The sequence below is a fragment of the Varanus komodoensis genome, unplaced genomic scaffold (assembly GCF_004798865.1).
Source record: "Varanus komodoensis strain SLA01 unplaced genomic scaffold, ASM479886v1 scaffold19, whole genome shotgun sequence".
Taxonomy (NCBI): Eukaryota; Metazoa; Chordata; class Lepidosauria; order Squamata; family Varanidae; genus Varanus; species Varanus komodoensis.
Genome location: NW_025335550.1, coordinates 4,872,631 through 4,896,832, shown reverse-complemented (window position 1 = coordinate 4,896,832; position 24,202 = coordinate 4,872,631). Strand labels below are relative to the sequence as shown.

Here is a 24,202-nt window from a genome sequence, read left to right as displayed (position 1 = left end):
TTAAGACAGCTAAATCCAGGCTCTAAAATGTTATTGTTTGGAAGGCAAATGATCAAAGGCTGAATCAATTGGGCTCTTTTAACCGATTCACAGCCCTGCCTTTTAACTGTCAGTGCTCTTTTCCTCTTCCTTAGGCTGAAGAAATTATCCCTTGAACAGGATGCGATATTGGAGGAAAATGAAACGTTAGTAGGTCAGAAACCTTGAACGGATATTTTATAGCAGCCATGGAAAATGGAACAAAGCATTTTTGAGAAGAACTCCTGTTTCGCCCGGAGGGGGTGCATGGCTTCATTTCATCGCAACAGATTTAAACGTCTGGGATGACAAGATTAGAGCACTAGGAAATTCTTTTCTGTTTTCTTTCGGGGTGTGTGGACAGAACAGAGCGCTTTGCAAGCCTGAATGCCACTCCGTGGGAATGGAACGCAGAGGTATTTGTACTGCAGCAGAATATGTCAAATTAATAATAATACACTAATATACTAATGGTGAATCCATTCCCTGCGTCTGAATCCTTCCATCGTCAAAAGGACAGCATACATGCTGCTCTGGCTCTAGATTTTCTTTTCTCTTTCTTTTAGGTCCTCTGCTAAGGCACTTTCATGGGTTTTCCCATCAGTCAGCTTGATTTCTCACCACCAACAGCTGCTTTTCCTCCTCCTCCTCTTCCTCCTCCTCACCATTGTTCCCACTGCCTTGCTTGACAAACAGAGGGGGCAAGAAGACTGTGGCATTGCCTCTTCTTCTCTTCTCTGGGGCAAACCAAGGGGCTCTTTTGAAAGAGCAAATTGCAACGGAGAAAGTGAAAAAGCTCCAGGGGGCTCTTTTGAGTGGGCGCCCCCTGGAGGAAGATGAACAGAACAGTGCTGGCCCAGCATCCATGGACAAGAAAGAAATATCAGCAGGCTTGGGGGAATCCTGAGGTTTGCAGAAGTATAAGAACAAAACTCCTTTAGGGGAGAAAATGCTCAGGAGGCGGGAACAAAAGGCAGCATCCAGCAGTGTTGTTCCATTAGCGCAAATGATACTTCGCTAGCAAGAGCCGGGTTCTGAGCCACGCACAAGAGAAGGCTGCAAGTAAAGTCCTGCTTGTACAGCCGGGGTGGTGCATTCTGCTTGTGCGAGGGCTTGTGCAATACAGTGCCACCTGTTGCACACAGCTCTTGTGCACAGCTCCTACACCTATGTGGTTGCACAACAGCTTGAACAAGGGGCACAAGCAACTGCTTGTGCGATGGAAAGGTTCAGGAGAGGTGTGTGGAATGACTCTGTGGGATATTGCTCCAAGGAGGCAGAGTGTGCTCATTGTTCGCAGAACTCCGAGCATCTCTTGCGGGAGGGAATGGAAAGCTGATGGGGAAGGGGAATGGAGAGATCTATCTTGGAAGACAGTTTGGTTGCTTGGCCGTCTGGCAGGTTGGCTGGTATCCGGAACAGGAGAGCTCCACGCTGGGGCAGCACATCCCTGCGGTAACAGATTATCGAAGAGTCTGTGCTGAGAAACTGTATTAGTTCGGCCCTGTGCAGCCTTCGATGCTGCATGCAACTGTCTTGCAATTATGCCAATTTCATGGTTGCATCTACTGCAAAAACCTCATGGGATGGCGGGTCTGTGTAAATCAGCCAAAGCCTTTGACTTGCAACATGTAAATATGGTACATAAATTGGCTTAGTGCCATTATGAGCTCAGGTGTCTTTGTTGGATATGTGGAAAGCATAGAAACTGAGTCAGAAGGGGCCTCCCGGGCCATCTAGTCTGATCCATGGCCCCAGCTGGCTCCACTCATGACACACCCAGCATGCGCATGCCCAGCCTATCCTTGAACTCCCTCGCTGATGGGGCTTCAACCACCTCCCGTGGAAGCCCATTCCACATCCTAGCATTCCTGTGCTTCCTGGCATCCACCCTCAATCTTGGTTCCCTGAGCTTTGCTCCATTGGAATGTGTCCTGCCCTCCACTGCAGGGGGAAAAAGTCATGACCGACCTCTGCGTGGCACCCCCTCACATACTAAAAATGCAGCCTCTGGAAGTTGTATATGAGGGGTTTGTGTGTGGGAGAGAGAGAGGTGGGGGGCAGCCTAGATCAGTGGCAACTCCAGGTTTTGGGGACACCAGGACTAGATGCCCTTAGCCGACCCCATCTCTGGGTGAGCCAACCCTTTGCTCACCATTGTCACTCTGACACATTGATACATGCTGGATTCAGGCAGCATCACTCCCCAAAAGGAAAGGAGAAAGCAAGTGGAGAATGCCGCTCTGACTGGTGTCCACATGCTTGGAGGTGGCAGCCGAATGGGTGCCAACAGTGAAGGAGGAGCAGAAGCAGCAAAGGCTTCAGAGATCAACACGTGGTCCCCTGGATTGATGTGGACCTTGGATAGTGGCCAGTGATGCTGAGCTCTAACACCATCTCCGGCTCAGATCTAGAAGCAGGTGCCTCAGCCGTTCAGCAAGCACAGAGGGGTTCTAACATTCCTACATTCTGTCTCAGTGTGGTTTTAGCCCAAGGGCCAAATGCAGTTCTGAGAACCTTGCAGGATCATATTCCGTTGGTGAGTGTAGCTCCAGGAAAAACGGGTGACTAAGAAACACCAACATGCAGAGAGCCAGTGTGGCATAGTGGTTAGAAGGTCATCCTGGGACGCAGGAGAGCCGGGTTCTAGATCCTGTTCAGCCATGAAGCTCACTGAGCGACTTTGGGCCAGTCACTGACTCTTAGCTTAGATAACCTTGCAGGGTTGTTTCGAGGAAAAATGGAGAGGAGGGGGCCCATGAAAACCACCTGGAGTTCCTTGCAAGAGGGGAAAAAGCTGTACTAAAATAATATTTTTAGGTTAAGGCTCATTTTGACAGTAGTTAAGGCTTAGGAGAGGAATTTAGAAAGAAGAAGGGAGTGCAAAACCTGGAAAACACCAGACAAACTGTGGTCAGGGAAACGTGCCAAGACCAGCAGCAAGGTGCACGGTCACCTGATGGAGGAGTGACCTGGGACTCCAGGCAGGTGGAACTCAGCCTGAGGGCTTCAACACTCCTGCTTTACCTGTGCTGTAGGCTATCCTAGGCTCTTGTTGGGTCCAACTTTGATTTCTGATTATCTGTGATTTTAGATCCATTTGTGGTGGGATTTGGTCTCTTCAAGACTACAGACTTTCTGTGGTTGATCAACAGCCAGCAATTCAAACCCTCCCTACTTTGCCCTCCTTCAGCCTCTTTCCCAAGACCTTGGTTCCTGTTCTCCATCGCAGGACAGGCATTGAGGTTTATCTAACCTCTGCATGGTCTTTCATAAGCTCGTTAAGAAAACATAGGTAGCCTGGGGAGAGGCAGCCATTTCTGAGAGGCTGTGAGGTGGAATGGTAGCCTACCACAAACATCTCTTGACTTAAGAAGGGTTAATTTTGAGGGAGGACTCCAGCAGCAACTAGCAGGATTGGGAAGGTGCCAAGGGCCCACCTGCCCTCTGCCAGTCCTTGACTGCAGACCAGTGGGATATGGGTAGGCAGCCACCATTTTGAAGCCTCCACTGGGACTGTTGTGAATGGCCCTTGAAATGCAAGGTTTGCCCTCTGGTTGGGCTTCCCTGGGTCAGCTGTTTGCATGGCTGCTGATTGCAGGGCTGCAGTCGCATAATTGCTTTCACTTAGTATTGCTAAAACAGAATAGTCAGTGATTCGTGTATTTAGCAAGATAAGAGTGGGAAGAAAACAATAAATTTAAGGCAAAGTCTTGTGACACAGGATCACATTTCCAGATGATTCAAGTACATGTGAATGGATAGCATAATTTAATCTGATGTGTTGCAGATACTATCTGAGCTAACATCTTTAGCTCTTTGGGTGGGGTGAGATACAGCAGAACACTAGTAAGTAGTAGAAACACAATAAAGTCAAAGTTTTACTCACAAGGAGCACAAGAGTCATTTTATCATCGCATGCCTTGTCCCTGCTCCTGATCTTGTCTTTCACTTCCCAGAGTGCTCAGCACTTCTGAGTATGGATGCTGGTGGAGCCATTTTGTCAACGCCTCACTCTCCAGGCAATGCACAGCCCAAAAGCAACTGCGTTCAGGCAGAAGGGACGACTTACAAAGCCCTGCCAGGGTTGGATGAAAGAACAGTCATAACATCAATGTCTGACTCTTTCATGTGAGGATGCAAGTCTATGAAAATCCCAGATTCCTTGCAGAGCTCCAACAGTGTGTCGATATTACTCTGGGACAAACGAAGGTACCTGTGCAAAGACAATAAGAGAGTGAGATAACCTGATTAACACCCTTGGCCACCTGCATTCTGTAGATTAATCTCAGCCATAGCAGATGCTCTTGGCATTGACATCTGGCAAACCTTGGCAGCTGTGCAGGTTCAGGGAAGGTCAAAACGCCCTCCCTCTTCCCCAGGCCCCACTCCTGACAATCGGGGCATGGGTCCCATAAGTGGGCCTGTAGGCAGCTGCAAAGCCATGAGCTCTCCCAAGTTCTCTGAATTCATCTCACGTTGTCTTCTGTTCTGAGTCTGTTTCAGATTGTGAGCTCTGGTTCGGTTCACTCAGTTCGGTTTGGGTTTGTTTGGTTTCATTCTGAATGAAAATCCATGCCTATCTCTACAGGGATCTCCCAGATTAAGCATCAGATGTGCACATTTTAGAAATGTTTTGAAATTTTGAATCCTGAAACGTTTGCATGCAGCCTAATGCATTTTTGTTGCTGATCTGCAAAGCACATTGCAAACTTGGAACTATATGGATACTGACTGCAGATTGTGTTCCAAAGAAGGATCACCACAAAGTACAGCACAGAGCAGCAAAGCCCCCCCCCGCCCCCGCCGCCCTGGATCTGAGGGACATTCCAAGGAGCTGTCCTGGATGCTGGGGAAGCTGAGCAGAGAAGCCACAGGTGGAGCAAGTGAAGTAGCCTTGGCAAGCACGCTAGGGAGTGGTTCCCAACAGGGACACCTCGTGCAGCCCAGACGGCTTCAACCACACACAGGAAAGCCGCATCAACACATTTAAGTGCTTTGCAGAAGTATGAAGCATTCGATAGAAAAGGAAGAGTGAGAGGGAACACAATTAGCCCAACTAGGCTTGAGGATGCTCTGGGCTCATGGGATGCTGAGGGACCGCGGGGGAAAGGAAGAGAAAATCTAGGCGTGGGAGGGAAGGGGCAATAGCAGGGAGTGCTAAGCATCTTATACCAAAGGTTGCAACTTTTTGCCGCATGGCCCACGCTTGTTTCTCCTAACCTGCAGCTCAGAATTTCTTCGGGTTTCATCTGAGGCAATGACTCTAGTGACCTGAATTTATCTTCTTCCCTTTCCTTTTCGAGCATGTTCTTGAGTTTTTTCTGCAAGGCAGTTTGCCCAGAGACTGGATTATGAAGATGTAGGTTTGAAAGGGTGAATTGGTCGCCTTTTTTCAACAGCCGTTGCAAGGAAGGAAACAACGCCACTGCTTCGTGGAGGGAGATGCTGTTATCCAGGCTGGAAGGTTTGGAGCTGCTTCCCTTCTTGGTATCTCTTCCAGGTGGGGGCATATTGTAGGTGCTGTTCCTGGGAGCATTTGCATTTCTGGCCAAGAGGGTTTGCATGGGCAGATTCATTCCACTGAAGGGTGTGAGGTCCTTGGAATGCTTTACTAAAAGAAGAAAAGACAAACAGGAGAACAGTTTCCATCTGCAAAGAAAACATCCATTAAATACTGTTCATGGACACGGATCTGACCTCAGGAATAGTGACATTTCAAAACTTGGAGCAGAACTTGTGCTACTGACCTTAAAGGTAGTCCTGCTGGAGCAAATAAACATCAAAGGGAGATTAGAGGGGAAGGCTGCTGAGTGAGAATTCAGCAGCAGCTTTGATTTGATCACCAGAAGCTTGAACCAGGATAATGGACTTTTATCACACTACATGCACTACTGTCCTTGCTTAGAGCCAGATGTTTGTGTTCTCAGCAACAACTGGACTGCGAATGACCACTCTTAGTTATACTATGTGTCCCTATTGGTATAATACTCATTTAATTTCTTTCTGACCTTACCGTGCACAATAGAATCTACAATCTCTGTGTAGAAACCTGAAAGGCACTACAACATTCCCTGTATCTGTTGAAGAGGGCTGCAGTCAATGACAATTCATACCAGAATTGCAGTGTCCCTGGTGTTCAGCCTGGGTGCTTCATGCAGTGGAGAATTCTGATGAGGATGAGACATAATGCTTCTTCAGGGGTAGGGTGAGTGCCTTCTTCAGGGCTCCCCAAGCCAGAGGCTTCAGCCCTGCTGCTGTCTTCTAGTTCAGAGAGTTAGTCTCTAGCAGAACCACCATTTCCCCAGACTCACAAAAGTCTCAGGCTACAAAGTCCAGCCAGCTCCTTCAGCAGGCTCTTGTCAGTCTATCTAAGTCTTCAGCTGGCTTTGGCTGCTTGCTGAGACAACATCCTCCTGTTTTCCTCTTTGGACAGAGTCCCAGTCAGCAAAGGAAGGAGGTGGAGCTTAGCAGTAGAAGTGATCAGGGCCAGGGGAAGGGGGTAAGGCCATCTGGAAGACCCTGTTGGGACCCCCAGATGGACAGATTTGGATCTTGGGCTTCAGGCTCCACACCTCTGTGCCCCAAACCCAGAAAAGCAGAGCAAGGTTCTGTGAATATGGCGCTTCTCTCCTACCATAGCTGGGTCTTTTGGTTGGCAGTCGCAGAAAGCTCACGAAGTTAGGCAGATGGTCCCCAAACTGGCTCCAAGGAATGTCAATGGATTCTTTCACCGAGACTGGCCTTGTGTCCGTGTATTGATCTTGACTGGACTCAGGATAGCTGTATGTCTTAGGGGTGAGATGTGGGGAAGGAACCAGTTGTAGTAATTATTTATTTGTGTTATATCCGGCTTTTTTCTCTAAAGTGGATCACACCATTCTCTTGCTACTGCTCTCAAGCGTATCCCCACTACAACAACCTTGTGAGGTAGGCTGGGCTGAGAGTCTGTGACTGGCCCAAAGTCTCCCAGTTGGCTCCATGGGTAGAACCCAGATATCATGAGTCCCAGAAACACTCTCTTACTATTGAAGTGCATAAAGTTCCCTAGGCTTTGTACAAATATAAGCCCCAAAACCCAAGGCTCTCTGGGCAGTTCACTGGCTCTCTTTTATTTATTTGGGTATTGAAAACCTCAGGCCCTTGATATCATGTGCACCATTTTAACTAACAATTGCAACTCCGTTTTTCATCCTCCCAGCTAGTTCTCCGCACCTTCCCCTTCAGCATGTGGTCCCACATGATTCATCCTTTCCAACATCTTGTCCGCCCTGTTCCTCCATCCTTTTGCAATCACTGAATGAGGCCCATAATGTTATCCATTTTGCTCTGGAGCACTTTTCCTGTATCTGATGAACTGTGAGTTTTAATGACCATCTCAAGTGTTGCCTGCTGACCAAAACTGAACCCACGTCAGATCAATGAAAATCAAGAGGGAGGCATCAGTGTACATGAGAAGCTCTGATATTTGAAAAAGTTGAAAAGAAACATTGGAAAATATGGAAGGGAGCACCACAACCCCTGAAAAACAGTCCAGATGGGGTTATGCAAGCTCAGTAGGTGGGGGGCGGGGCTGAGTCCCAGCTGGAAAAGGAAAAAAGGAAAGGAGGATGGGGTGCCTCTATGTGTGATGTCCTGCAAAGATCCACTGAAAAGAGGGCGATTCGGAAAAGGCCTTCCTAGAGTAGCTTTTTCTGGACTGCCCATCCATTCTGCCCATTCTAAACACGTTCCAGCCATCAAATTCATGCCAGGACACCTCATTTTTCGAACCCTAACCCTACCCTGGTGCACACCCCTAACCCTAATACAGAAATAAAATACCATTGAAAAGAGGGCGATTTTGAAAAGACCTTCCTTGAGTAGCTTTTTCTGGACTGCTCATCTTTTCTGCCCATTCTAAACACTTTCCAGCCATCAAATTTATGCCAGGACACCTCATTTTTCTAAGCCTAACCCAACCTGGTGCACACCCCTAACCCTAATGCAGGGCTAAAATACCATTGAAAAGAGGGCGATTTGGAAAAGGCCTTCCTTGAGTAGCTTTTTCTGGACTGCTCATCCTTTCCGCCCATTCTAAACACATTGCAGCCATGAAAATCATGCCGGGACACCTCATTTTTCCAACCCTAACCCTACCCTGGTGCACACCCCTAACCCTAATAGAGGGTGAAAGTTCCGTTGAAAATAATGCTATTTTGAAAAAGCCTTCTTGAGTAGCTTTTTCTGCAGAACTCATCCTTTCTGCCCATTCTAAACTCATTCCAGCCGTCAAAATCATGCCAGGACACCTCATTTTTCTAACATTAACCCTACCCTAGTGCACACCCCTAACCCTAATTCAGGGCTAAAATATCATTGAAAAGAGGGCGATTTGGAAAAGGCCTTCCTTGAGTAGCTTTTTCTGGACTGCTCATCTTTTCTGCCCATTCTAAACACATTCCAGCCATCAAATTTATGCCAGGACACCTCATTTTTCTAACCCTAACCCTAACCCTAATCATCTGTGCCACCTGTGAAAATGCTGGATCCAGGAGCACCCTGAAATTCTGAGTCAAATTCTTTCAGGGAGTAATGGAGAACTTCCAACCAATGGTCTACATATGGCCTTCCCTGCCACCTCAGTTGGCTCACTGGGTTTTCTCCAGGCCCTCTCCCCTCTCCCCACAGCACAGCAAAATGTCTTGTCTCCAATCAGCAACTACTCAGAGATAAGAATATTTGTTCGCTTCCCTTTGGTTCTCTGTGTTGCATTTAAGCTTCCATTGGACAGCGGAGGCTGTTTAAGAAGGGCCTCACAGCAGAAGAAGGCATTTTGAAGAGGTGCTGCTAATGGAGAGCAGGGCGCTCACCTTCCCCTTCCTAATACTGTGACTACCCCATCAAAAAGATCACCTGCTGGATGCCGTTGTTGGAACACTGCCAGTGGGTGGGAAATGACTGAATCACTGTGCTATCTTTGATCATAGATCACAGAGACATCATAGATCAGAGGTAATATTGCAGCTTCCTCCCCATGCCTTCAGGGGGCAGCACTTGAAGAGCTGGCAAGCAGCTGTGGGAGTTCACCCCAATCCTGAAGGGATCTGGCTGGCTGTTTTTTGGGAGCCAAACTCGGGGCTCAATGGGGTCTGATCCAAGGGGAGGCAGTGTGGTCCTCCTAGGCACCAAGGCACCCCCAAACCGCTCTCTTGGCCCCCTCCAAAGTGCCCCGCCCCAATGTTCTCTCAAAATCGATGCATTTTCTTACCAACAGCCTTTGCCATGCTTCTCATGGGAGCCTTTTTGTGGTGGTACCTTGGACAGCACATCCAAGTGCCAAATGCACCCTTGGCCCAAAAGGCTTGCCTACCCCTTGGCTGATCCAACACAGCCGTTTTCTGATGTTCTGACAAAGCGCAAGAGAAGTGCCATTTTCCTCATGACTCACTGCAAGTGGAGCAGTGTTAGGCACTTGAGATCACGCACATTGCAGGCATGAGATCTGCTTTCATTGGCAGCTGCTGGGCAAACACACCGCTTTTTAAAGAAGAGCTTGCTTCTCCCTTAAAGTAAGACGTTCACAAGGGAAAGTGAGGGACAGATGGCAAACACAGCAAACCTCTCCCATGAGACAGCAATGGCGTATTCAAGGAAAATAGGATCTGAGGGACTGAAGGGTCAGTGGTGAGCCTTCTTTCTGTTTTAAATGAAGCTGATGTGGGTGTTTTCTCCATAATTATTTTCACAGAAGGCAAGGAATGTTTGGATCAAGTTCAAGGGGAAAACTGCACTGAGGGGATTTTAATTGGTGCATTTAAGCAACTTGCCATATCCCTACTCTGTTTTGAGCAAAAGTTGATGCTGAACTTTAAAAACACACACACACACACCAAGAAGAGCCCATTGTTCATCTTTGCGTTATTTTCAATTTTCAGATCACGGGGGGAGTACAAACTTTTACCTAGCTTTTCTACAGTTTCTGATAAGTGAGTCCCCCAGCAGCTCCCCTGAGATGTGAGGAGGGTTGGACTTCATTTGGAAGGAGAAATGGGTTTAATTACAACATGGGTCTCAAACCTCTTTAGACCTAATGCCTAAATGCAATTTCAGAGTCTCTGAGGTTTGGCCTTCAGGCGGTGGACAGAGATGAAGACAAATGGGATGGAACCAAAAAGCAAAGATTTTAGCTTATTTTACCTAAAAACTCTTACTGCCAGTAAATAAACCTTAAAAGAGGCAGTTCCACCTTTTAGATGGGGGGGGCTATATAAAGGACAGAAAACCTCCAAACAAACAAGGGAGGGTGAAAGGTGTTGAGTACACAAAGAAATGCATTATTCATTCATTTATTTACATTTCTATCTTGCCTTTTTTCCTTCCCTGGAGCTCAATGTGGCTTACGTAATTTTTCTCCTCTTCTCAATCTTATCCATGCAAGAACCCTGTGAGGGAGGCTGAGCTGAGAGCCTGTGATTGGGCCAAAGTCACTGGGTGAGCTCCATGGCTGGGTGGGGAGTAGAACCCAGGCCATGTGAGCTTCAGCCCCACGCTTTTCGCCCTACACCACACTGGCCCTCCCCGTGTATGTGGACAGAAAGCAGAGACCAGGCAGAAAGCAGATGTCCAAATATTTTGGACTTCAACACCCACCATTCCTGATCTTTGGCCATTCTGGCAGGGCCTTCTGGGAGCTGAAGTCCAAAGCATCCAAGAAGCTACCTTCACCCCCACCCCCCCAACTTGGGCTCAGAAGGCCAGATTGGAAACTTGGGTGGCCTGGCGGTTCTGCACTTCAACACCCCTGATGTATAAAGATACACACTGAGTATAGAATGGAGGCAAATATCATAGCATTTCTAGAAACAGCAAATCCACATATCAGCTCTCCAGCTGGGCTCTGCCAGATGGTTCCAATTTACAGCTGTAACCACATTTCTTTCACCTTTGTATTCTTAGTCTTATTCAAAAAACTGGGTCTGTCACACCTCCGTCTCTCCTGCTTTCTAAGCATGCTTCTTTTCTGAAATCTGCAGCCAGATCCAGCCTACAATGTCGGAGCTTTGGGCAGGAAAGCTGTCGTACCCCAGAATGATCTCAATCTTTCTCCCACTGGGAAAGCAACAACCATCTATTCTAAGCAGTGGGCCAGCAATATCCTTCACAAAAAGGAGGTATGGCCAAGAGTAGCTGCCCCTAAGCTGCCATAATTGGCTAGCGGTCATGGCCTACAGACTGGCAGATGGAAGACGTTGGACCACCGCATGCCACCATCTTTAATCAAGCCTGTTCCAGCACATAAGGCTCAATGGGCTTTCTGAAATAGGGGAGTCCTCTGGCACACCGTCTGATATGAGAACAGTCAAACATGCCTGCTCTTCTTCTTGTCAAACCAATGCTGCCTACGGTGGCCCAGGGTGCAAGTGCAATTGCCCAGCAGCAATTAGTTGGCAGTTCTTTGCAGGGTCAGACACTTTCTGCGATCTGGAGGGAATGCAAATAATAAATGGTAGGAAATACGGCCGTTTGAAATGCAGGTAGATTCATGCTACGATCCGTATTTGTCTGCTGAGTGGGAGAGTCCAGAAGTCTCTTCCTTTGTGCAAGGCGGCTGAGTTCAGAGGGAAGGAACAGGCTTGGGTTAAGGCAAATGATGGGGACGAGGACAGCGTTGAAGATGTGGAGCCCATCTCCAGGTGGGGTTCTTACTAACCCCACTCATGGGGAAGGGTGTGGAGATTGCCTGCTTTGGGTGATGGAACTATAGGACTTCAGGGAAGTTTGTCTGTCTTGGAATTCCCCAACTATGTTGATACCTCCCTCTTGTTTGAGGTTAGGCTGCTTCTACAAATATGCCTACAGGTGTCACACCCTGAGCTTAGTAGCTGAAATAGTGATTCTTAATTTTGCATCGTGCTTTGGTAGTGCCTGAGATGCAGAACCCAGATTGGGGCTGTACATCCTCTTCTTCCTTAGGAAAAAAAAATAGACTGCCAAGCTGCTTTCCCAAAACACGTCATTACCTTATAGTATAGTGTTTTATAGGACATTGAGGGTGAGATCTGTGCTTGCTTCTTCAGCCATCTTTTCACTTTCCTCTCCTCTTGTTTCAGCAGGTTGGCATTCATTACCTTCATGGAATCAAGCGACCGCCTGATCCTCTTCAGCTGAACAGAAGAGAGGAGGAGGTTAGGAATCCTGAATTGATTTTAAAATGCCTACTTTCAAACCTGTTATCAAAAAGCAAAACATAAATAAAAATCTGGGAAAAGTGATTATTTCCCATCCTATTGCCTGATAGTTGTTATCTTTTTAAAGCGTGTAGGCACAGAGAAGCAAACATGGCTGCCATAAAAATATGTAAATTATCAGGTTGGCCAAAACTGGGATTTTTGTTTTTGAACTGGACTCTAGAGAGCAACAAACCAGAACCAGAACCAGAAATGAAGCAGGAGCTCACCCTGATTCAAACTGAGGAACAAGGCACCTTTCAGGGCACACTAAGTCCAGAAATGTGCTAGTAATCCCAGATCCAAGTGCACACATCCGGCCTGCCCCACCCCCACCCCCAAATATATATATCTTGGGTTATTTTCTTTTTCAGTAACCTGAAAGTGGAAGTCTTTGAGTAACTGGTGAAGTGTTGCACAAAACCACAACAAGAAAGGCTCGGCTGGAATATGCCATACAGCATGAGTTAGGAATATGGTGCCAAGTGCATGAGTTCACCAGCAGAGTTAGCAAGCAGGGTCAAGGGCGGTATTAGAGAGAAAGGAAGCTGCTTTTGGAAATGGAAGTCTCGCCCAAATGAGGAAAATGAAAGCACTAGCTCGCACAAGGGAGATACAAGATTTTAAAAAGCAGCATTTTGTGGAGCGCATCACTAGCCATATCAAGGTCAACAATGCTTTAAACAGGTCAGAAGTTAAAACCAGCTTGAGAGGCCGCTGGACCATTGGACAACATTGTAGTTAAAGCAGAGATGGTGGAGAAGCAGAATGCACTCTTCTGATATCTCTTCATTGTGGAAGATAAAGGACAGATGCTTGTCAGGAGGGGAATTGGAAGAATTGAGGCAAACGGTGGTGATAAAACACGTTGTAATTGGTATTGACCAATTAATCATCCATTAATTATCAGGCCCAGATGGGATCCTCTCTAGATACCTTCTAACAAGAATATGAAAAATATCCTGAAGATTTGTGACCTGGCCAGAAAACTTTGGCTGTTGGGCAGCTTAGAAAGTAAGCAAGCAAGCAAACAAGTCCAGCCGCTGTACCAGTTGCCTGGAGAAATTTAAAAAAGGATCCAGGTGTGATTTGGGAAATTATAGGAATTGCCATCCCAATGCATCCTTTGCATAACACTTTGAGGATTATAGCTAAGCTCAGAGGAACAGCGAATCTGGGAAAAGGGTGGACTGATGAAGCCAGGATCTGATAATTAAAAGTTTTTGCTGCTTCAACTCTGTGAGTGCCACCTCCGTCACACCAAATCTTGCAGAAACATAAATCAATTCTCTTTGCTCCTTTACAAAGACACACAGATAAACACCTCTATTTTCAGCAGTGTGGGCAGACTCAGATTCTAGCAAGTAGCAAGGACCTACTTGGTCACTAGCAACATCATGAGTCATAGAGAAAGTTGTAGATGCCATGGCACTGGGAAAGTAATATTACTCATACTTGACTTCAGGGCTGGAGCAAAAATACCTCCTGAATATGGGGTGAATCTTAGGAAATTTCTTAGGATTTCTTAGGATTTTCAGTGCAGTGGTCTTGCTTTCATGGATGAGGTGGCTGAAGGTTTTTCTTCTTTACCTTTTCCTTTGCAACACCCCCAAAGGATGGGAAGGACTCCTCGCTGCTGCTGCTCTTGCAGTACTTCCAGCACAGCCAGTTCCAGGATTGGAATACCTGGAAAGGATGCTTAGCATAGTCCTGCAAGGCAGTATGTCTTGATGCAGCATCATTTCTAGGACTTCTGCATGAAAAGAATTCACTGCCTCCAGCCTGCCCGTGGTACACCTCTCAAAGAACCAGCAAGAATGTTGTTTTATTCATTTAAAAGAAAAGGAGCAAGCAAAAAGAAAACTCTTCATCTGTCATCTTCAAATGTTCCCCTCCCACTTTCATAGTCTTAATGGGAGGGATGTTCGGCACAACCATCTGGCATTGTTTTTGGAGCATCCATGGAACATAGGGATAATTGACGAACAGAAAGAGATCAGCCACAGATCTGACTTATCTGAGTAACCTCTATGGTGTAGGGACGGATGAATCTGTCAAGATGGATTTTCTTCTGTTTCTTATATTTCCAATATCAAGTTTGTTTTATTCATTTTCTGCATCAGTTTGCAAACCCCCCAAAAAAACCCTCGGCACAAAATTCTTATTAAGTTTTGCACACATTTCTTATATATACAATTTTTACTTCCTTTCTCTAAGGTATGCATTTCTCCTAATACCGTTCACACAATTCCTAATGAACATTATCTCCCAGTGTCATATTTCTTAAGAATATGATATTTGTGTGTGTGCAGCTTTCTAATGTACACGTTCTGTGTGCACTTTCCCTCATTATACTTATTCTTGTACACAGGTTTCTAATTGTAACTTGCATTGTAACGTTCAGAAAAGTACAAGTATCACTGTATAACCACATTCTGTTTCATGTGTAAGTTCCAGAAGTGCAAATTTGTTAAGTCTGCACTAAAATGTGGACCGGGCAGATACTTCTCTCTGATCTCTGCTCCAGTAGCTGCTCTTGGAATCTGCCTCATTCCACCACGTTGCTCCTCTAGGGCTCCTGGTGGGTGCTGTCGCACATGCAAGCAGGCTCTCTTGCTTGCCATCACCTCGACTCGGAGCTACCTAAGTAGCTTGGATCAACACGGACTTTCACCACCAACTGCCTGGCAGCAAAGACACACACAGATAAAACAGATTTCTCACTCCATACTTGAAAAGCCTCTCTGTCATTTGACACCCGCAGTGCCTTTGCTCGTTTGTTCTCCAGCCAGTCCATACTGCTTGATGACCTCCAATTCATGTCAGCCATGGCTTGGCCTTAGAAGGAGCATGGGGTCCAGTTATGGAGACCCGTCACCATGCAGGTAGCCTAATGGTGGCTGGACAAAGTCAGCGTCATTTCCAACTACGCTTCTTGCTCAGTGAAAGCCATTGGCTGGCCTTGTTGAAGATGAAGCAACCACCAACAAATTGTGATGTAACAATCTGTGTTCTTTCATGGCCCCTGGAAGGGTTGTCCTGGCAACCAACATGAGTAGGAAGGTGATAACACGGGCGGACGATAGTCAAAGGAGGGCAAAAACATGCAGTCCTACATATCTACACTTAGCCTTTCCCATTAAGATTCAGGTAGAAATCTAAACATATATTTGCAAATTGCTTGGAGAAAGTGAGAATCCAGAGAACTTTGGGAACTCCCCAGCTTCCGCCATCCCCATGCTGGCTGGGCATTATGAGAGCTGCAGCACATCTGCAGGGCACCAAGTGGGGGAAGCCTGGTTCAAGGGTAGGGAAACCGATGGGCATAGGATAATGGGCAGGAGAACATGCCAATCTCTAATGGACTTTGCAGCCACAGAAGGTGGGGATGGCAGAGCAGGGTTCTGAGGAGCAGGGAATGGGCACGGGGTACCAGAAGATGGAGCTGCATATGCGCCACGGCCTGCCTTCACTAGCCTGCCGCTCTCATGTTGTCCCACCACAACAGCTGAAGTAAGATTCAGCTGCTTTCCTGTTCTGGAGAGGAGCTAATTTTTTAAATAGAACACACTTTTGGGAACTACAGGTAGAAAAAGGCACACGCATTGGAATATGCCACTTGAAACACAGCTGTCCTGTGTTTACCTGTCACTTTGAACGACCCATAAAAGCCACCCGTGAAATCCCAGATCACTTGCTTTGGCTGTTGTCTTCAGACTTAAGCTCTGACATACGTGTTCCAGTGAGGAAGGGAGGAGGCCTTTGCCGGCAACAGGTCTTGAACAGAGAGGAATGTTCCCATTTTCAGAGTTGTGTTAAATTAAACCAATAAATCTTTGGAAATGGTAGAAAAACCATTCACCCATAAACATTTCTCAGAAGGGAGGATGGAAGCTGAGAACGTTTTTCCCCCCAAAAGAAAAAAAAAGTTCAGATCTACTAATCTAAGCCTCCAAGGGGTTTTTTAGACATCTTAATAGCTTGATGAAACAAGGTAGTTGGAAGAGATTCACTTCCACTGGGAACCAGAGCCATCAGTGGTATTGGCCCATCTTAGAAATATTGGACAGGGAAGCTAACTAATGGTTGAAAATTAAGGGAGCTGGGCAGAAGGTTTCATGGGCAGACCTGCTTTTCCTCTCTCTTTAAGGATTATACAGTTTGCCAGATACAAGTCTTAGGAGACCAGATAACATAAAATTGTTATTAGATGAGGTGTTAAGCACTATGTGTTGAATGTGAAGAGGACAACTCCTTTGTGCTCTGTTTAGCCAGAAGTGGACTCCAGTCTGTGAAAGCATCTGCCCATCATCCCCAGTATGACACTTCAAGGTGAGCTGAATTAGAGCTCTCATCATCCAAGGCCAAAAGGACATTCTTGGCTGGGGATGATCAGAGCTGTAGACAAATACATCTCAGAGGGCACCACGCTGAGAAAGTTTGATGCATGGGATTTGTTCCTCCAGCTCCTCTTATGTTTTCGGTGCCACTTTTCACTGTAATCATTACATTTGAAAACACACGCAGATCCGCAGCTACAGTTTCACACGCAATTACTTCGGCATCACTCCCAGGTGGCCATTTCAAACATGTATCTGACAATTTCCTTTCACAATTGCAAATAAAAATACTTGCATCCCTTCATAAATTTTACTTTTAATTAATTAGACTGTTTAGTGGGAGAGAGAGGTGCCTAAGCAGAGGAAGAGGAAATGGAAGCCTGGGTGAAGGATTCAACCTCCAAACTTTCCCATGCATTAATGCAATAGTAAAAGACTGAAGAATCATCTCACTTGAAGGAAGTCAAGCTGCAAAGCTGGCCCAGAACATGTTACGAACATAAGAAGGGCTGTGTTGTTGTTCAGTCACAAAGTTGTGCCTGGCTCTTTGCAACCCCATAGACAACATTCCTCCAGGTTGTCCTGTCCTCTACCATTCCCTGGACTACACCCAAGCCCACACCCACCTCTCCAATGACCCCATCCAGTCACCTCAACCTCTGCCGTCCCCTTCTCCTTTTGCCTTCAATTGTTCCCAGAATCAGGGTCTTCTCCACCAACCAAACTTTTCACAATCAGAAATATAATAGGAGAGAAAGGAAATAAACTATCTTCACTTAATACTCTTTATAAAGGCTCAGGATCCTAGTCTCCAAAATAATTATAATGGTAATATGATAATGATAAATCATAGAAACATAGAATCATAGTAGAGTTGGAAGGGGCCACGAAGGCCATCGAGTCTAACCCTCTGCTGTTGCAGGACACCAAGTTACACCATCCCACTCAGGTGGCTGTCCAGATATGCTACATTTCTTTTTCTAAGATAGGAATGTCAAACCTATGTCATCCAGGGACAGAATCTCAGAGAAGTTCTTGGGCAGTGAGGGGCATTAAAATGTGTGAGGCTGAAAAATGAGGATGAAAAACAGGAGGAACATGCAAACAGCCCAATTTCAGTAGAAGCTCTGACAATAACTGAGCCCCAAGAGAGGTATGGGAACTTTTGGAACTGGGTAGACACGGCACAAAAGCCAGGAAATCATGAAATGATTGATGGCTAGGAGAAAGGACTGCAGCCATCTTAAAAACTGGAAGCCTGGATGGTCTTCCAGCATAGAAGAGCCTCAGTTGTGAAGGCCCTGCATAAAAAAATATTTTCAATCAACGCGGCACAGGAAGACGGCTCTAATGGAGGTGGAGACTGTGAGGGGTCACCTGATAGAAAATATTCCCCGAGAGCAGCCACTGGTGTGAAATGTCCTTTCTGTCTTAGAGGCAATGTGGCTGCTAGTATTTCTAGTATTTTATAATTTAATTTAGAAAGAAAAGAAAAAGAAAAAATCCAGCAGGGTGTCTCAGAACCTGGTTGGAAATTGAAGGCTATTTGTCTCTGGGAAATGTCTGGCTCAGACAGAGGCTGAGCAGCTTCTTTCCTATGACTCCCCAGTGTGGCCTTAAAACTGGCTGGGAGTTCAGAGATTCATTTTGTGGACCTGAACTGATCAAAGACTGCCAATTGTGCTTAATTGTGTGCAGGGTCTGGAAATGCTAGGAGGCAACTGGGGACCACGAAGGAACTTTTTGACCTGCCTCTGTATTACCTTTAGGATTAGGTATCTAGAGAGCGTATGGAGGCCTTCCTCACATAAGATGCATTTTCTCAATCCCTGTGACAAAATTGTGTCCAACCCATACATGGGCTGTGGGAGGTACATGTGGCAAAATAAGGTATGTGCAACCCACTGTCTGAAAATAAGTTGGTGTTGGTGGAGGAGGGTGAGCTTTAGTGTCTGCACAGATAGTGAAGTACACCTAAAAGCACACCAGGGGTTCCCAACCCTTTTGGGTCAATTGACATATCTGGAATGTTGAGACACTGCCGTGGGTGCCTTCACAAAATGGCTGCCATTTTGCAAATGTTCCAAGGCTCATTTCATGGAAGACCCTGAAGAAAGGACATGCATTCAGGGAAATACCTGGTACTTTGCTTTGAAGTTGGTCAGCCTTCTAAGGGTTTAAAAATTACATTTTTAAAATAATATAAAACTTGGGGTGATTATATGTCCATTTTAAAGGAGGTAGTTCTCCATCGGAAGTCTGCGAATCAGAGGATTGCGCTCTGTTTCCATGCATCCCTATTTAAAGAGCAGTGCTGTCCAAGTTTGCTTTGAAGAACCATCCAGAAGGAGCTGGCTTTGAAGGTGCCCATTGGCAGTGTCTAGACAGCAGAGTGTGCAAGATTCATCGCTCTCCTGATCGTAGTCCACACTGGTGGAAGGCACTGTATTTCTATAGTACTAATCCTAAATGTGCATCTCGACAGGTAAATGAACAAATGCAGATGTTCTACAAATCAGTGTCCTCTTTTCAAGAGGTGCATTTCTTCTTGTCTGACAATTTCGTCTGGTCTGGCCAAGGTATCTTCTTGTCCTCCTGCCATTTCCACGTTGGAGAATACTGACTTCCACATGGCATGTGATGAAAGAGGTACCAAAGTCTGGTCAGACCATGCAAAGGTCTGCTAATGATGGTAGCAGTCAGTGCTGTCAGTAATCCACCTATGTCCCTGTTTATTTATTTAATTTACATACTTCCTAATGGCCAAAGCTCTCTGGTGGTTACAACAGCTCATCTCATGTGGCAGAGGACGAGTTGGGAGTCTGCAGTTCCTTGTGGCCATCAGTGATCTGAGACTCTGCATCTTGGAACATCTCGGTGCTGAATATCTCAGAGTGTGGACTTAGGAAACTTTCATGGATAGGGAAAAAACCCTTCCTGGGCACCGAGTCCCTCTTTGCTCTGTTCCGTTTCCACCTCTATTCCTCAGCTTTCATCTCTTGACCTAACACCACAGCTCAACCCTTGGCTCACCTCTGGCAATCACCTATAGCTCAGCTGTGACACTCAAACCCATCTTCTCAGCCACATTTTCACCTCCCATGCCTTAACGAGGCTGACAAATCACCCAAAATGCAGAAAATATTACCACATATTAAGAAAGAATTACTGAAGACAAAGATTTACCACAGAGGGTAGAAGGTACACCATAGGATCATAGAGCTGGTAGGAGTAGAGTTGGAAGTATTGTAGCGTTGCAAGGGGCCATGAAGGCCATCGAGTCCAACCTCCTGTTGTTTCTGGACACCATGTTACACCATCGCACTCAGTTTCTTTTTGAATGTCTCCAGTGTGGGAGAGCCCACCACCTCTCTAGGCAGCTCGTTCCACTGCCATATTGCTGGGACAGCAAGGAAGCTTTTCTAGCTTGCCCTTGAGATGTTCTGCCCCACAGAACATCTCACGATCCCTCTCATGATCCCAGACTCTCATGATCCCAGGCTATTGACCATGCTGGCCGGGGCTGATGGGGATAATGTTATAATGCAAAACATGTGGCACAAACCCAACTGGTGAAGGAAGGCATATGGAATATTACCCTATTCCAAATTTCCTTTATCTGAAGTCTTAATTGCTCCAAGGATTTTATCACGCCTTGCCTTTTGGCTGCCTCAGTATGCTTGGTATCCAAACTTCTGGTCACTTCAGCTTGAAAAAAATAAAATAATGCTCATACATTGCCCTGTTGAGTGAGGCCGTACTGTTAGCAGAACGCAGTTTGCTAGCAAAACTCCAATTTACTTGGTCAGGGTCCTTTCATGGCTGGTTCTAAAGGTTGCTGTTGCCATAGCAACAAAAGTTAGTTACCTAAGTGACAGTGCTTTTCTGATGTCATTGGAACAGAAAGTGTTCCAGGAAACACCCTTGAACTCAGTGTATAAGAGCCATGTGCAGGTGGAAAACAATTAAGGTGGGGTGAGGAGACACACATTTTCTCTGTGTAACAAACACTTATTTCCTCTGGGCGAATGAGACACCTTTGCACTTTTGTTGAAGAAGCTTCCAAGGAAAAATAAAATAAAAGAAGTGATAGTTTGAACTTTTGTTCCAATGGGCTCATCAACGGATTGGAATGTACGTATGAGATCAAGCGAAGAAATGAACATGGTGCATGAGGATATGTAGCTCTTGGTGACTTCGTTACTTCATCAGTTGAGTTTGCGGGAGGGGGTGTCCGGCAACCCAATGTGGTAAATCACCATGATGGGTTGGCTCAGAGGTGGACCTGTCTGTAGAGAACCCCAGCATCTCCCCTCACTGAAAAGCGATGAAACCAGCTCCCTGCAGTTATGGTTGAGCACGTGAGCATGTGCTGCTAGAAGCAAGGTGGAACGTAAGTGCATCTTGCAGGAAGACTTGTTGCCACGAGGCTGATCACATCTCTTTCAAGTCCCTGCTGCATAAAAACACGTTTAATCATTGCTAGATTCATCTGCCTGGTAAACAATGAGTCAACAATTAATTTCTTTCTTTTGAAGTAAAGATGATGTCTCACTGAGTTGGGTAACCTTTTGTCCTCCATCTTGCATTGATCTGCCATCTGAGAGGCATTTTTTATTTTCAGAAATGTTGCTTTCTAAATCGAGAATCAAGTGAATAAGTTGGATCCAGCATTACACTGGATCAACTGGGCTGTAGGAAATGGACTCCCTACACTCTCCTTTTCCACTGCAGTCCTTTCACCCACCTAAAGATGCTGCACAGGGAATCAGGAGGTACTGCTGAATAAAGTGGGTGGTGCTCTGCGACACACAGAAGAAGTAGCACCCCAGAAACTGGGCAGAAAAGCTTTCTACAAATGGCTCCCTTACTCTTGCAGGAGGTTCCTTCCACTTAGGGAATCGAGATCCAGGACCCAACAGGATTGGTGGGGAGAAGGAAAGAGCAAGAGACAACTTGCATTTCTCCAAAGGTTCTTGAGAAAGCCTTGGATGGTCTATGCTTCAGTGCTTCTGGTCCTCGAAGCCTCCATGACCATCAGCTGCAGCATGAGGCAATGCCTGGATTGTTCAACCGTGTTGCAGGCAGGAATGATCAGGATCAGACATGATCACCAGAACAGATGCCCAACCAGAGCTGACAGTTAATTAAAAGCACCATGTACTTAAATGATTAACTAATCACAGCATGGAGGCATTCAACAGAGAACCTTCTCTGCTGGATTCGGTAGAGAAACTCCTAATGTTTGCCTTCGGGGTACCATGCCGACTGCAGTTTGCTTCTGCATAGCCAGAAGAGACTGCACACGCGGCAAGCATAAAAATGCTGCTTAGTTGGAATGGCAGAAATGCTCTCAGAAAACCGTATTAAAGATGTCTCCATCACCAACCAGGTGTAGCTATTTCAAGGAAATAAGTGCATCAATAAATTAGTGGAGACTGGGTGATTGGAGGAGCAGGAAAGCCCTTGAGGCAGGAGAACGTTTGGTCAGCTACAACATTATCCATAAAGCAAATAAAAATAAAAAAATTTGAGGGCTACTGATGCCCTCCTGCTTTTATACTCTGCTATGCTGGCTTCAGGTTTTTGAGGTAACACATTCTCCAAAGAGGCACCGTGGAGTGCTGGACTGGAAGTCCCCATTCAGCCATGAACCTCACTGAGTGACTTTGTGCTCATCATTGACTCTCAGTCTAACCTCCCTCACAGGTTGTGGTGAGGTTAAAATGGAGATGAGGACGAGGAGGATGGAAGCTGTCTTGAGTTCCTTGCAGGAAAAAAGGCAGAATTGAAATGGAGTTAATAAATAGATAAATAGGTAACTCTAGGAAAGGGTGTCCCTCGCTCCCCGTGGTGCCAGTTTGGAGTATGGGTCCTTGCTGAGGGTCCAGCAATGCCTAATGCTTAGGTTTTTTCCTGCTCAAGAGAGTTCCAGAGCTGCTATTCCAGTATTTCAATCCTTTCTGTCTAGGTAACAGTCAAAGGTAACAAGTTAGAACAATTGGCCTCCACCTGGACTATTGAAAAATGTTTCCACGTCCGCTCTCTCTTGCAGTGGGTAGATTGGGCCCTTGTCACTCAGTGTCCACAGCGACTGTGGAATCCGGTTTAGCAAGATGTATGTCTTCCTATTAGATTTGAGAGCCACTGCTGATTAGTATAGAAGTTGTTGGAGGAAGGAAGGTTTTGCATCGCCTCTGGTGAGCTGACATAAAAATACTTTAATTGACCAAGAGCAGGGGTGGCAACCATGTGATCCTCCAGATCTCATTGGCTGCAGCTCGCCTCTCTACTTCCTTTGGGCTCTGCTGGCTAGGACTGAGGGAAGTTGTAGTTCAGTCCCAGCTGGTCCTCATGCCAGGCCTAGAGAGTCGCCATCTGCTGGTTGATCTTAGAATAGTGCTCTCCATCCACCCTTCAGCAACTTCCACCGATATGGCACCCTCCAGACTGCAGCATCCACTCTCCTCAGCCACTGGCCATAGGGGCTGGGGCTGCTGGGAACTGAAGTCCAAAACACCTAGAAGGCACCAGGTTGGGAATGTCTGCATGAGAATTTAGTTGGCGCGTCCGCCAGTCTGAATGCATGATGAGGGATTTAGCAGGCTCTCATCCTCTGAGTAAGAGAAGATCTGCTTTACCCTGGCCCTGCCTCCAGTGTCGTGCCAGAGAGTAGTGGGATTACTCCTGTGGGCCCTTGCCCGCCAGTGCTCAGGCCTTCCATGCTGGTTTGACACATCTGATAGAGGCATATGCATGGATATTCCCCTGTTCACATCTGCATCAACACACCGAGTTCGCCCCATGCCTGATTTGGTGCTTGGCTGCAACAGCATCATGTATTCAGCCTCTCCAGGCTGGTGTTCCCCTCTGGACGGCCACCACAACCCTAACCACTGTTGCCTGAAACACTTACAGGGCACCAGGTTGGAGAACACTGGTCCGGAGCGGAGGTGGGCCCCATCCGTTGCCCTGGGCAGAAATTCCTCTCCCTTGGAAGCCAGGAAGAGTCCTGGCTCCCCAGAATGGTCACAGCTGTGTCACCAAATGTGCACAGAGATGCAAATTTGCAGTTAAGCAAGGCATAAGGCAAGGACATGCCTTGTGTTAGAGCAAATCGGCGCTCACCAATTTTGGTTCAGAACCAGGCCTACACGCCTACAATGCTCTGCTTAACAGAGAAATCGTTCCTCGTTATTGCTGGTACGTTTGGGGACTCTGTGGTGGTGGGAACCGCAAAAAGGGCTGGCGGTGCTGATGTTGCCTCCTCTTGCTGTAGGGCAGCCTTCCCCAGACTGGCTGTGCCGGGCCACAGCTGTGCCGCTCATTCCCGTCCAATGTATCTGGAAGGCACCCGATTGGGGAGGCTGCTCTAGACGGACTCTTAACCCCATGACCTCTGTGGCTCTTCGCAGGGATTGCCCTCCAGGAAGAAATGAACCTTTGTTTCACAGAGTGAAAACCCCCCTCTGTGCAGTTCTGAAATAATAAGCAGTATTGGGGAGGCGCTGCTACCTGAGGTTACCCGAATGATTTCTGCTTTGCTGCTGGAGGAGCTGTTTGCCCAGCTGGCCAGAGGAGTTAAAGATAAGGAACAAACCCTGCTTTGTTCTTAATCTCTCCTGCTTCAGCCAT

General features: G+C 46.6%; 1 protein-coding gene across 1 annotated transcript; it reads right to left on the bottom strand.

The window, feature by feature from the left end:
• Nucleotides 1-618: 618 nt before the first annotated feature.
• Nucleotides 619-12,134, bottom strand: CUNH16orf78 (chromosome unknown C16orf78 homolog). The gene is made up of 6 exons (XM_044428062.1): nucleotides 12,021-12,134; nucleotides 6,656-6,809; nucleotides 6,054-6,056; nucleotides 5,242-5,632; nucleotides 4,091-4,234; nucleotides 619-775 (listed from the first exon to the last, which is right to left on the bottom strand). Exons 1-6 carry the CDS (start codon nucleotides 12,132-12,134, stop codon nucleotides 619-621), a joined length of 963 nt encoding a protein of 320 aa, XP_044283997.1.
• Between the last annotated feature and the right edge of the window lie 12,068 nt (nucleotides 12,135-24,202).